This window comes from Balaenoptera borealis (assembly GCF_965194805.1).
Source record: "Balaenoptera borealis genome assembly, chromosome: 18".
Lineage (NCBI taxonomy): Eukaryota > Metazoa > Chordata > Mammalia > Artiodactyla > Balaenopteridae > Balaenoptera > Balaenoptera borealis.
Genome location: NC_138877.1, coordinates 8,041,084 through 8,055,958, shown reverse-complemented (window position 1 = coordinate 8,055,958; position 14,875 = coordinate 8,041,084). Strand labels below are relative to the sequence as shown.

General features: G+C 36.9%; 1 protein-coding gene across 13 annotated transcripts in view; it reads left to right on the top strand.

Moving 5' to 3' along the window:
• Positions 1-14,875, top strand: part of KATNAL1 (katanin catalytic subunit A1 like 1) — a 192,223-nt gene that overhangs the window by 71,520 nt on the left and 105,828 nt on the right. For 5 of the 13 annotated variants that reach the window (XM_082365169.1, XM_082365175.1, XM_082365176.1 and 2 more), the window contains exons 10-12: positions 1,788-1,914; positions 3,319-3,542; positions 7,366-8,444. The exons of 3 other annotated variants lie outside the window; for them this stretch is intronic. In XM_082365169.1, coding sequence (XP_082221295.1) covers positions 1,788-1,914; positions 3,319-3,517 — 326 coding nt within the window. In that variant the 3' untranslated portion in view covers positions 3,518-3,542; positions 7,366-8,444. 5 more of the 13 variants (XR_014236888.1, XR_014236887.1, XM_082365171.1 and 2 more) reach the window with 5 other exon arrangements.

Below are 14,875 nucleotides of genomic sequence, written 5' to 3'. Positions count from 1 at the left end.
ACTCTGTAGATTGTGTGTTTTCACTGTTTTACAGTGTCTTTTGATGAATAGGCATTCCTAATTTTAATGTGGTCAGTTTATCCGTCTTTTTCCTTGTAGTCGATTTTTTAATGTATCTTAAGAATATTTACTCTGAGGTCATTAAGATAGATTCCTGTTTTATCTTCTAAAATGCTTATAATTTTGCACCTTATGTTTAGATCAGTAATATATCTGGCACTGATTTTTATGTATGGTGAGGATGACCCAGTCCCATTTTTTCTCTGTGAGTAGTCAGTTCTGGCATCGTTTATTGATAAGACCCTCCTTTCTCCCACTGCCCCGAACCACCTGCGTCACAAATCAGGTGTCCATAGTATAGGCTCTGCTCTGCTCCTTGGCTCTCCATTCTGTGTCACGGATCTGCTTGTCTCTCTCTGCAAGAGTGTTAGACAGATTTGAATCCTATTGCTTTGTAGTAGAGCAGTTCCTCCTGCCTTGTTATTGTCCAGAGTGTCTTGGTTATTCTTGGTTCTTTCCATTAACATTTTCATATCTGCCTGTCAGGTTCCACAAACAGACCCGTTGGGGTCTTCGATGGAATGCCTTAACTCTGTAAGATCATTTGGGGGGGAATTGTCAATGTCATGAAAGACAAAACAAAGTAACACTGGGGAACTGTTTGAAGAAGACTAAAGAGAGACAATAACTTTAATGTAATGTGTAATGGTTTTTAAGAAAGTAATAAAGGCCTGGGACAAATGCGTACATTTTAATCTGGATTGTGTATTAGATGATACTAATGTACCAGTGTTAAATTTCCTGTTAAGTGTGATGATTGTATGGATACCTTTGTTCTTAGGAGATACATGCTGAAGAATTCAAGATAAAGTGTTGTGTGGCCTATAGCTAGCTCTCAGTTCATAAATGAGAGTGGGGAGGAGAGGAGAGGGCAAGGGAGTGATAATGGCAAAATGTTGACAATTGGTGAATCTAGAGAAAAGGTTAATGAGTGTTCACTATTTTTTTTTTTTACCTGAAGATTTAAAATTTTTCAGAATAAAAATTGGGAAAATTAAATTTCATTTTGTATATCAGGAAATCGTAGAGAGCCGGATCCGAGCTAATTTTGCATTATCTTAGTGTCCTATATTAAGCAGATTTGTCACAAAAACTGATGGTGAAACAGCAAGCAAGATTGGTTATTAAAAAATTCTGTTTGTTTCAGCTTACTCGATACACATTTCAATCATATTGGAACAGCAAATGTCTGTGGGCCAGCTCTCCAAGTAAAAAATATGTTAATAAGCGTTTTGTGCCAATTGCTGATTGCTAGGAAAAGAAAACTGGATTTTAAAAAAATACTGATTAGAGTTCTGGAAATCTTTTCCTATGTCACACTAAAAGGTGAGCAAAGTAACTCACAGGAGTTACACACCATGCAATCTAGTTTCATAAAGCTAGGCTAAATATTTTTTTTACAAAAGCATTTCTGGTGCTTGAATACTAATGTTTTTATTTTTCATAAAGGATCTCAGACCCTTTGTTCTCATAGCAAGTATCTTCACAATCTATTAGGAAAACTCTGAGTTTTGTTTCAATTATTAGTTATTACAGCCAAGGCACACAGGAAGTTAAATGATTCCACTAGTCATGCAGTGAATTAGTAATATTAGTGGACTCACAGTTGTTGACTTTTCTTTGCATTAGACTCTTTCTTTTCCTGAATGTTAAATAGGTGATTTCTTATCAAAATGATTTGTAAAGTAAAACGTCTAATAATAACAACAAAAAAAATCTTCTAACAGCAAAAGGAAGAACTGAGCTTCTGAAAATCAATCTTCGTGAGGTTGAATTGGATCCTGATATTCAACTGGAAGATATAGCAGAGAAGATTGAGGGCTATTCTGGTGCTGATATAACTAATGTTTGCAGGTATTTTTTTTTTTTTTAATGATCCGTGACGTTAGACATTAGTTATGGATTTATCAGGAGGACTTGTCTTAAAGTCAGTGTGCAGTTGACCCTTGAACGATGAAGGTTTGAACTGTGTGGATTTTTTTCACTAAATATATACTGTAGTACTACAGGATCTGCGGTTGGTTGAATCTGGAATTGTGGGTAAGGAGGAATTGCTCGTTCAGAGGGCTGCCGATAAGTTATTCCTGGATTTTCAACTGTGCCAAGGGTCTGCACCCCTAACCCCCGTGTTGTTCAAGGGTCAACTGTAGTTCACCTTTTATAGCCTTTGATTTTTAAGAAATTGTTTTGCCCAACTTGGTAATAAATGACTTTGACAACCTAATGTTAATTTAGCCCTAAATTGGAGACTAGCTGCATCAACATAAAATAATATCATTTTGTTTTGGTTGGCATTATTTTACTATACGCAGATGAACAAAGGTGATCAATTATATATATATAGATAGATAGATAGATATAGATATATGTATGTAAATTTCCCTTTCAATTTAGTGACATCATAACTTTTAGACAATTCACATCACTCAGTGAAGAGGATTTGTTTTTAGTACTTACCTTCCCTAACAATACTTAAATTGACATCAGTAGCCTTTCTTTAAAACCATAACATCTGTGTTACTCATTTTTTCTACGAGTATTTGTCCTATACGCGTGTAAGTTTAGTGGCACTCAATAAGCTCACAATAGCTTCTACTATTACCATAGTAAAATGTATAAAAATCTGAAGTTTTGGTTGGCTTGGCTGCCTAATAGCTTTTTCGTGAGCACTAGTTGTACACTTCTTCCTAACCTGCGTAATTATTTACAAGTGATCAGAATGAGCTGAAAATAGGACCCAGAGAAGCCAGATTTTCTCTCTTCACTTGCCCACAAATATTCCATGTAGGGAATTCCACATCCACTATATTTAGATATATTCATGCTCCAGAGAGAGAGAGATTCCTGGCTTTACCTCCTCTAATTAGGTTGTAGACAAACTGGTATAATATTTGAGTTATCTTAATGTTAGCCGTATGTTTATTTCCAAGTATGCAATTCAGTATTTCATAATTCTCCTTCAGTTTCCTAGACTTCTGGGCTGTCTTTGAGGAGCAAGTGGGGAAAAGAAAATTCAGTACCATCTGAGCCCAACCTAGACTTTTAGGATTCATTACAGTACTTTTTATGTTTAAGTCCTTTGCATCCTGTTTTAACCTTTCCTGAGCCCTCAGGATGTCTCTGAAGTGGAAAATTCTGAGCAGCATGGTAAAAACATATAAAATGATCTTTTGAATGTTTTCCCTTAACATTATCATAATTGAGTATGTTTAAAAAATTTGCAACAATAAGTATTCACTGATTTTGGTATATTTTTAGGGATGCCTCTTTAATGGCAATGAGACGACGAATCAATGGCCTAAGTCCAGAAGAGATCCGTGCACTTTCTAAAGAGGAACTTCAGATGCCTGTTACCAAAGGAGACTTTGAATTGGCTCTTAAGAAAATTGCTAAGTCTGTCTCTGCTGCAGACTTGGAGAAATATGAAAAGTGGATGGTTGAATTTGGATCTGCTTGAATTTCTGTCAGCTCTTTCATTTCTGGTATTTTTGTTTATAAAATGTGAAGAAATTCCAGCAATTTTTTTAAAAAAACAGGTTTGGAACTTTACATTGGAGAGATTTTCTCTTAAAGAAAAAATTTAAAACACAAAGAACATACATATACTTGAGAAGTAAGAAAAGCTTACATAGAGAGCCTGATATCCACGTATCCATGCATTACAGTTGCACACCCTAACCAGAGTATCGGGGGCTGAAGAAAGCGACCAGTGTGCTATTGTAGAAACTTGTTTACAGAAAATGTAGAAGGAGCTCTGTTTCTCACTAGTGTTCATTGTTTTTTAGTTTTTTCTATTCTTTGCTCTGAACATGAGGGACCTATATCTGTTGGCTTTTAACATCAAAACTGGGTTTGTGTCAGATCTATTATTTGTTGTTAAGAATTATGGTTTTGGATTAAATAATGAATCTGCTAGTTAAACCTTTAGAATTCACCTACTACTGTTAGAGTCTGTTATATAGTTTGAGTTTTCCCTTCCTTTCCCTCACCATTCCCTCTACTAGCTATTTAATCACTTATTGAGCTTTATGGGGGAATAGCCTCATGCTTTGTGGTTTTTGAATCCTTTTGCCAAGTGGCTTCTCTGGTCTTCAGTATTTTTTTTGCTGGCAACATTTCATATTGGAAGGGTGGAAAGAACATCATGTTTGCGTAAGATGCTCTTTTTCATTCTAGACTTCTGAGTTTGTTTTCACTTTTCTTTCAATATGTTCAACAGATAAACCCTTGATTTTTCTCAGCTCAAACATTGTTTTTTGCTGAATTTGCCTTTCATATTCTAAATAAATGCTTTGGTATTCTAAACAAGTCCACTCTCTTGTGGCTAATGCAAAACAAACAAAGCAAAATCTTTATGGTTTTCGAGCCTTGTTTATTAACAAAATAACATCGTGCATAATGAACAACGAACATTTAGGAATCATTCCTTGTCTAGATTGAGTGCTTGTACGCACGCTAAGATTAGGTTAGAAATATGACATGCCCATTCTTTTCAGCAGGAATTAGACTGTAGAAGGAGGCCAGAAAAGGAGAGGCCATGTATCTAGTCACAAGTAGAGTAGCCTAGTGTTAGTTTTTAAAAATTGCATTTATCCTATTTTGATTGGGCAACCTCTGCTTTAATAGTCAAGCTTTAAAAAATTTGTATTTGATGATATCCTGAATTTTCAATTTTGGACAGTTTAAAACCAAAAATAACATATAGCTTTTTTTGACAGTTAAAGATAAACTCTTAACAGTTTCCTTAAGAGATTTCTTCCCCCTACTTAGAACTATATACCACAGTATTCATCTAATGCTTTAAATTACCCCCCTTTCCTCTGAGGCATAGATTTATAAGAGTTAAAATCATGAGATATCATGATTTTATTTTAATTGATTTAGTTCATCTTAAAAGTTGAAATGAGAGAACTTTCCTTTTATTCATGAACTTTTAAAATAAAGAAATAAATAATCCCACTAAGATAATCTTGCAGACTATTGCCATCCAGTAAGTTATTTTTTTCCTGAAGTCCTAGGGGGCAGTCATTAAAACCTTAGTGTTTTGATTGCCAAAACTTGTTTGCATAGTTTAGTTGATTAGTCAGACCATTTTTCTAGATTTCATGTTATTTGTCTTGGCTTACATTTCAATTTTTTTCTGAATTCTTCATGCATAATGACATGGTAATTTTGATTTTTTAAAAACTATCAGTTGAGCAGTACTTGGAGACTCAAGCCTCCTAGGAGCTTATCTTTACTGTGTTAAGTCAGTCCGGTGTGCTTTTTTATTTCCCTTGTTTCTCATTTTGCTCTGTCAGTGGATGGTGAATGCTTTGTATGTATTAACCCCTTAAAGGATCCTGAGGAGATCCCTAGGGCGTTCTGTCCAACCTTTCCTGCACGTGGTATGTACATTGTCTTTATTGTAAGACTGTGTTGCCTTACCCAGAATGAGAGAATTTTTGTGTTTTATTTTATTTTTTCTGTTGTATTATCAAATTAGAAAGATTTGGTTCCTTTAATTCATCTGAAAACCTGAGTGCTTGGGGTTCTTCAACACAGTGATGTCGGGACTAAGTTTTCTACACTTCTGTCTCGCAGATATCTGATCAGATAGTCCTCCATTTTAGTAGGATCATGTTGGTTGCTTACCGTGTACCTGTCCCTTGGGTGGGCGCTCTGTGGCCACAGAGTTGGACCAGGCAGTGCAGTACCGACTGGGCACTTCCTGTAATTACACCGTGTAGCTTCTGGCTCCAACTAATGAAGCGATTTCAGTTTATAAATGGAAGGCACAGTAACCTGCGTGTTGCTTTGGAAAGATAACATTTAAAAGTTTTTCTCTCTTTAAATTTGCTTTAAAATTAGAAGTGGTATCCATTTGCTTGAACAACAGAACTATTATAGATCTTGGCTATTTTCATGAACAATTTTTGTCATTTCCCAAGCTACATGTTTATTGTAAACACATACACATGCAATTATGGCAAACATGTAAACATGTTACATGTTTATTTCAAACATTTTGCTTGCACAATTCCTTTATTTTTAAAAAGAAATTAATATCAATGGAATGTGCCAGACAAATGGCTCTCTAATGTAGGCTGAAACCTTCTAGTAATCCACGTAGAAAATAGACGATGGCATCACAGACTTTATCTTCAGTCAGCAGCAGTGTGGGCATTCCAGAATGACCAAACACACTTTGGGCTTGGACCTCTACCTCCCAAAATGCCAAGACAGCTTGGAAGAGGTAACATGTTGTGGTCTAGCTGCCTAACTGGGGGTTTCGTTTGGGCTCCAGAGACTGCAGTTTTTATGATGTGATATTTGACTGTCCAAAAATAGGCTGAAATCACTAATTACTCAAAAAGTGAGCAAGCGTCTGGTGAATCTACCGTAAAACAACATACATCTACATCAGGAAAAATGTGTGTATACAGCCCAGATTTTCAATATAAGTGTCACTCTTTCACTTCGCTACATGTAGCCTGACTCTTTTGAACAGAAAGTATTGATACTGTAGGTTTTGAACAGCTTGAGTTTGTTTGAATTCCCTCCTTGGAAGTTTCTGTATACACTGCCGTATCCATGATGAGAATCATAGACCAGTTGATGCAGTTCTGTTTCACTTTCCTGACCCTAACAACCTTGAGGTAAAGTGAAGGATGAGGCAGGTATTGCTTGTCATGTGGGCTTTGGCTCCTTCTGTGTTGTCTTGATTATTGAATCTTTTGGCATAATAGTAGATTCCCACTCCTTTTCTCTTGTGAATGATAAGTCACCTCAGGGTATTTCCTGTGTGATAGGCATAAAATGTTAAGGATAATTGCTGCCCTTTTCCAAGAAAGGGCCACTTTAACCATATGAAGAAACAATAGTAATCCTTCTTTTAACATTTGTTTTGTATCTTCTGTTCCATAATGGTTTTGATTGTGTAGTAGTTTTTACATACCACTTAATTTGTGATGTACATAATATTTATGTGAATCTAAGAATCTGTCACGATAGAAAAGGGTAGGAATTACAGTTGGAAGGCGTGTTAGGGGAATACAAATATTTAAACCCCAAATGTTTTATCCTTATCTCCGCTAATTTTTTTTTTTTCAGAAAAAGCTAAAAACTAATAATTACTATGTTTACTTATTTATACTTTTAAATTAGGCTTTTTGTACTTATTTATTTGATTTTTTAGGACATTTGCTTTTAATATTGTTTTCTCTTGTGAAAACTGTATGAATATTTAAAAAATAAAGTCCCTAAGATAACACATATGTTTTTAAACATTCACAAATTAACAATAATTCTTTGAATTTTTATTAGGTTTTTTGGCTCCGGACAACTCTTTAACTTTAGGAATATTTCTCAATTTCCACATGACTTGTTAATAAAAACAGGAAAAATATTAAGGTAACGTCATCAAATTTATTCTTTTTATTTTACCTTTCTCCTTTGTTGATTGATTTTATTTTATATGTATAGAAATAACCTAGATTCTGCTTTGTCACCAGCAGTGTGTAGGTTTCTGTACATATGGAAATTTGGTAGGGAATTAACGTGGAGGTTTTCCTCCTAGGACTCCCATTTGATTTTATGTTCAAAATTATAAAATGCACCTTTGTTTTACAACCTCTGAAATGACTAAATATTGCCCTTTGGAAAACCTGAATCTTTGCACATGTTATTTCCAGAGTCTACCTCAGTCAAACAGGCTTAGTTTTAGGTGCGAATGAATTGAAACCATATTGAAATTCAGTTCGTCATCTATCGTACCTATGTGTTCGTCTAAGCACTTCCTTCCCTCTCCTCTCTCACTCACTTTTTTTAACACTGAAATTTCCCTTGGAAATATTTGTTGTTCCTCCTCTGGGAAAGCCATATATTCCAAGTGAAGCCTCTACAGCATGTCTGGGAGAGGCTTGCCCTCGTTGTTGGGACGGCTTCATCCCTCCGTGTGCCTCGTGTCAAGGAGTGGTTTCAAACACAACACACGTCCTCCCGTTTTCTCATAGCTCCGTAAATACAGACTCATGTGACAGCATTAAAAGACTCGGGACCTCACTGTTCCTGTACGAGGACCTAAGTACTTCATGGAGACACACAGAGGTGGACACGTGACATGTGTGTTCACACGGCAGCAGGGCAGCAGGCGTCGCCTTCGGTTAACACCGTGCGGACTCGGTGTCCAGCGAGATCACTATGTGCTGTAAGTGTTTCGTTAAGATTTTTGTTTCAGTGTCTGTCTCCCAGTATTTTGAACCTAATTTAAAGAAAAAGACGTTTCCAAATTGTATTTATTAAATGTGCTTTTCCTTACCTTTTGTGCGGCTACATCACTAGCTTCATGAGCTTAGCTGTGTCTGTGCATAGGTTGTAGTTTGGTAATAAATTTCTAGAGTGTGGCTTGTCGGTGTTTTCTTTGTGGTTCATATTTGATCTACAGTCGCTGGTCCACTTATTGCCGCCAGTGGGAGTAACAAATCCCTCACTAGTAAGGGATGACTTTTTCCGGAGTTTTCGTTCTTATAAAATCACATATTGTGAACCTGACATTCTGTGTTTGCCGTGCATTATGCTAATAATTTCAAGGTTGATGCGGGTAAGATAAGAATGGCTTTTCAATTAATTCTAACTGGTTTAACAAATACACGTATTTGTGTAGCACCATTGCAAAGTGGATGTTCCATAAGGTGAATTTTCCACGTGACTGTGTCTTTTTTTTTTTTCTTTCCTGTTTCCATTTTTTTTTTAACATCTTTATTGGAGTATAATTGCTTTACAATGTTGTGTTAGTTTCTGCTATATAACAAAGTGAATCAGCTATATATATACATATATCCCCATATCTCTTCCCTCTTGCGTCTCCCTCCCACCCCTCTAGGTGGTCACAAAGCACCGAGCTGATCTCCCTGTGCTATGCGGCTGCTTCCCATTAGCTATCTATTTTACATTTGGTAGTGTATATATGTCCATGCCACTCTCTCACTTTGTCCCAGCTTACCCTTCCCCCTCCCCGTGTCCTCAAGTCCGTTCTCTACATCTGCGCCACATGACTGTGTCTTTATGTTATGAATTCTCCAAAACTTTTTTTTTTTTTACTTCACAGGCTTTATTTTTTGAGCAATTTTATGTTTACAGAAAAATTAACCTGTATATGAGGAAAGTTCTCATATACTTCTCCCCCGCCCGCTATTTCCCCTTTTATCAGTATCTCGCTTTAGTGTGATCTGCTTGTTTTAGTTGGGTCAGTATTGATTATTACTAAAGTTCATAGTTTATATTACAGTTCACTGGGTTTTGACAAAAGCATAGTGTCACATATCCACCATCGCAGTGTCGTACAGAATCGTTTCACTGGCCTAAAATCTTCCCTGCTGTGCCTGTTCATCTTTGCCCCTCCTCTTAACCCCTGGCACCCACTGATCTCTCTACTGTCTCCACAGTTTGCCTTTTCCAGAACGTCATATAGCTGCGATCATGCAGTATGTACCCTCTTTAGACAGGCTTCTTGCACTTAGCCATATGCATTTACGGTTCCTCCTTGTCTTTTTGTGGCTTGATAGTTCATTTCTTTTCATCATGGAATAATACTCCATTACATGGATGTGCCAGTTTGTTTATCCATCACCTACTGAAGGGCATTCTGGTTGCTTCCAGGTTTTAGCATTTATGAATAAAACTGCTGTAAACATTCCTGCGCAGGGTTTTGTTTGGACATAAGTTTTCAACTCATTTGAGTAAATACTTAAGAGTACTGTTGGTGGAATGTATGGTAAGAGTATGTTTAGCTTTGTGAGAAGCTGCCAGACTGCCTTTCAGAGTGGCCGCACCGTTTGCATTCCCACCGGTGATGAGTGAGAGCCCCGTCGTTCCACATCCTCACCGGCACTTGGTGTTGTCAGGGTTCCGACGGTGCCGTGCTGATAGGTGTGTCGTGGGTTCTCATTGCTGTTTTAATTTTCAGTTCTCTAATGACATGATGTTGAACATCTTTTCATATGCTTATCTATTTTTAATTGGTTTTTATTGAAACCTTTCTAAAAGATACCACCCTTGTTCTCTGACTTTGTAAAGTAGAGAATTTGAACGTAACCTTTTCTTTGTGATTCAGAGTTCTCCTTGTGATGTGCTACCCTCAGCAGCTAGTGGAGGGACAGCAGGGCTTTTCTGCCTGTCACTCAGTGGTCTTTGAGTTTTGGTGTTTGCTTCTATAGCATTTTTACTCTTCTGTTATCAGGCTGTCAACCTTTATTTCTCTTCCAGTTTCCAACCTGTGGTCTTCAGTGAACCTAATGAAAAGAAACAGTTGTTAGGCGTGTTAGAATTGCAGGTAAATTAGGAGTACAGCCATTTGGGGATGAGGAGTGATAGGGAGGTCTGTTCCTCGAGCGTTCGTGTTTGTGTCATTTATCTAGGCCATCTGTGCCCTTTCTAGCTTTATCTTTAGTTCCCAGAGTGTTCCAGGTAGACCAAGTGTGAAGTAGATATTTATGCATCATTATTTTGTCATGTAGTTGTATAATATTTATAGCTGGAAGGCACCTAGCAACAATTTAATTCCATGGCTCCACTTTTTTTCTTGCTGTCACCATTGAGGTTTTGATCTCTTAAAGGATACGAAGAAAAAGAATGAGGTACAAAATTAATTAAGGACAAAAGTAGGACACACGTGTGGCTCGGGCCTTCCCTTCCGTCCTTCCTACTTTCTCCAGGTGTATGGCCGGTGCCGCCTTGAGGTGGCTGACGGCAGAGCACACTGGAGTGCTAGGGGGCCTGCTCGGGGCCAGGAGTTCAGGTGGAAACGGCGAGGCAAGATGGAAGCGTTGCCTGGCCAGCGGCAGCAGCTGCCTTGCAAATGGATGGGTGGAAAGGCAGGGTGGGCTCAAGTCTCACCTGGCTGATTGCATCAACCCAGGCTCAGATTCAGGAGACTGGTGCACCGTGCTTTCCTCCCTGTCTGCCTGGGTATCACCGCGTTCAGCTGCTCCTGGCCCAGCAGACCCGAACCTGGGAGCAAATGACTTGGTCCAGTCCCCTCGTGTCACAGGTAAAGGAACTGTGCCCAGGGAGATTTTAAGATCTGTGTTCAAGATCACATTCTGAACTGGGAAATGGGACTTGCATCTATTTCTGATCTTAACAAATATGCAGGTAAGGTATAAAGAAAGCAAGCCAGACAGGGGAACATTTATTAAGGACCTTAAAGCCTCTGCAGCATGGTGCCAATACAGACTGTTCACCTAAGTTGATGATAGTTAAGAAGTATCAGATAAATTAACATCATAGGACTGGCGCTAACATTTATAATGTTTACTGTATGCAAGATACTGTACTTTTATTGCTTTATTAAATCCACACATTAGTTCTAAGATGTATTTACTATTATGCTCTTGTTGCAGAAGAAGAAACTGAGGCTTATAGAGTGATTTGCTCTAGTCATTTGGCTCCTAAGAAGTAGAAGAAGGGATGGAACCTAAGTCAGTCTAGTTCCAGAGCCTAGTCCTTTGCCATATTCCAAGGTTACTTTCAACAACGTTAAATGCAAAAGTACTCAATTCTTGAAATAAATATGTTGACATTCACCCATTTTTCTGAGGTTATTAATCACCGTTTTACCGTCCCTTTCCTGTAACGCTTTTTTTACCAGGAGACTTCTGGGCAGACTACAGTGATATATTCTGTTACAGTATTTATGTTTATAATAATAGGAAAAAATAATGGCTTGTGTTGTGGGATTGACATGACTTTGGGAATATTGTTGCCCTACGTTATATCAGAGTGTCAATATACAGCTGTTTCTTCTTCAGGGCCGGTTTTATGAAATGAACTGATCATTCTAAGAGTTTCCATGAATCATATTTAAATCACCAACTTAAGTGATATAGAGCTCAGTCGTTTATTTTTACTAATAAGATTCCTGACCGTGTTCTGCACAGAGGGCGGCAGCTCCAAAGTCCTCAGCTGTACGTATGGTCGCCATCAGTTACCAGGAGAGCAGCCCCGTGTACTTGCCCTGGCTTCAGTGTCCGTATTTGAAGAACTACCCCAGAGCCGAGTTTAGCTCTGAACGTTCAAAATGCTTTCAATCAGCACATCTTAAATAACTTCTTTCAACAAATAACTAATCATGGTATGACTACTGTATTCCATAACATAAATCCTAAACTATAGTGTTAGTAATTAGTGTTGTAATTAGAGATGGGTGAATCAAGCTTCATTTGGGATTTGTAAAATACCTCCAGCTATTTTTCAAACTTTCTGAAATATATTTTATAACATTTCTCAAACATACTTTACCAAGCATATTTCCTTTAAGTTTTAAACCCTTGTGTATTTCAAGGTGAATTCAATCCATAAGTTTATGATTCATTTGTGCTTAACTCATAGAAATTATTTTTTAAGAACAACTTGGTTTCTAAGGCCTTAGGAAACCCTTCTCATGAAATCTGTAAGCTTTTAAAAGCCTTTTCCCGAATCAAACTTTTTTTCCTCAAAGATAAATGTGTGTGAAATGTTTTAGTTTGGTTTACAATGCAGAGCCCATGTTTCAAAATCTAAGCTAGTTCTGAATTTAGTACAAGTTATTCTGCCTTTACTGTAAGAACTGGCTTCGTTTGTGTCTCTTCAAAGCACGTCTCTGTGAAGACCTGGTAATAACAGTGCTCTCTTGAAAACCCAGCGCACCGACATTCTGTGCCGTCTCCCGGAGTTGTAGCACAGGGGACAGACGTGCGTTGATCAAACACAGCAAACCGAATTAGCTGTTCATCAGGGATCTGTCGTGTGCTGATCGTGTATACATGTTTGTACGTATTCAGATATACATGTACACACTCATAAAAATGCTTAAGTCCTTGTAGGTTGTCTTTTTTGTTTTGACCTCTATTTAGAAATTTAACAAGATGATATTGTATTCTGGATTAAATTAATAATTTACTGTGAAATGACCGTAATTGTTCTCATCTCTCTTCGAAGAGAACTGTTTTTCACCTGAGATTTAGTTCACAGGTTTCTGTTGCCTAGCAGTGGGTCTTTGAGAACAGTTTTTTGTATAGTTTTAAATGAACGGGTTGATGGTGTGAAATCTTCTTAGAAAAAGTAAGGTTATTGCAGTGAAGGTAAAAGGAAATATGCTGACAACTAATTGGACAAAATGTCATCCAGCACAGCGGCTCTGGAAGAGATTTGCAGAAACATAGCAACATAAGAATGGACTTTGCTCAAGGCAGCTAGAAACTGCATCCAGAAATATTCATGGTAAAAGAAAAGCACCATTTTCCTAGGTTCTCATTAGGGAATGGTATGAAATACATATTTGTTTATCATAAGAAACAACCTCTTTAGTTCCTATTCTTAATGACAGCTCTCATTTTCCCCCTGATTTTTTTTTAGTGTGGGATTATTAAACAATGAAAACATCTTTTCTGTGCTTTTCAAAGTATACCAGTTTCTTATATATTTTATTAGTTTGTACTATAAATGAACTTTTAATATTTTAGAAAAATCTTTTATGATAGATGAATTCCTTTTGAAATTTAGCACCTGAATTTTTCTTTATTCAAACTAAAATGAAAAACCTCTTGCAGGAAGGGAGACTTTTATCTTTTGCTTTTATATGATAATTATTTTACTTTACAAAGGAAATATGCTTACAAATTTATTAAGGTGGTTTTTAAGGAGCAGTATTTATAGAAATCCAGTCAGTGGTTGCCCTTACTTCTGCCTCCTAGAAGCCCTCGGCCTGAAAGTCAGTCGTGGCTCTTGACCTCATTGCATGTGCCTCGTAGGGCAGGGTTGTGCTGGTCATTTCGTGTGGCCGGGGACAGTGCTCTACAAACTCCTGTGACGATGCCTTCCATCAGGAAGATGTTTGTGAGTTTTACACGATAGTTTACACCATATTACAATATATTTACTATATTGATAATCTACAGAATATTTGTAATTTATAAAAATATGCACAAAATTAGAAAATTTAAGTACTGTAAATATGAAAACATGAAAAATAATTTTATTGGCATAAAATGCCCTCCAAAAATCATGAATAATATTTGTAACGAGAACCATGAGATTAAATATGGTTCACTTTTTTAAAAAAAACCTTGGGCTAGACTAACTAGGTACAGCGATTTAGTTAATTTTAGTGCTTAGTTTTAATGACTTTTGTAGATGAAAAAGTTACCTGACAAAAGTGTGTAGATCCAAGTGGAAGAAATAAATCAATGGCTGCAGTTATAAATCATGAGCTTCATTTTTTAATCACAGCCACTAATTATGCAGAACTTTTCATTTAACTTTGGCTGTTAAATTTGCATCTTCCCTGGTGTCAGTCAGTTCTTGCAAATTAATTGGAAGGTTACATTTTGTATGAATAGTTTCAAAACCCACTGAACCTCTTCATTTGGAAGATTTTTATTATTATTTTTTTATCACCATGAGTTTACATTTTATTTTATTCTAAAGAACACTTGTGTGCACATTATAATGTGAATGACTACAGTTCCACTGCTGAGGAGAATCTAATAACCTAAACGTGGTAATAGCTGGAACACAAAATGGGTTCCTCTTAAGATGAATTTGCTCAAGGTCTCTAAAATCTGTCTTTGTGAATTAGCTTCATAATGTATTACACAGGCATATATGTGTTTCATAATTTGCATTGTGAATGATCAATATTTTTTGAATAATTGCAATGTGGAAGATATTTAAATAGGGAAAATTGTCTCAAGTTTAAATTGCACATATTAGAGTTTCTAATAAGAAACTCACTGTTTTCGGCAACAAAGTGACAGAACAATGGAAACAAATCCTCGAGATCAGGGCCTGGGAGTCT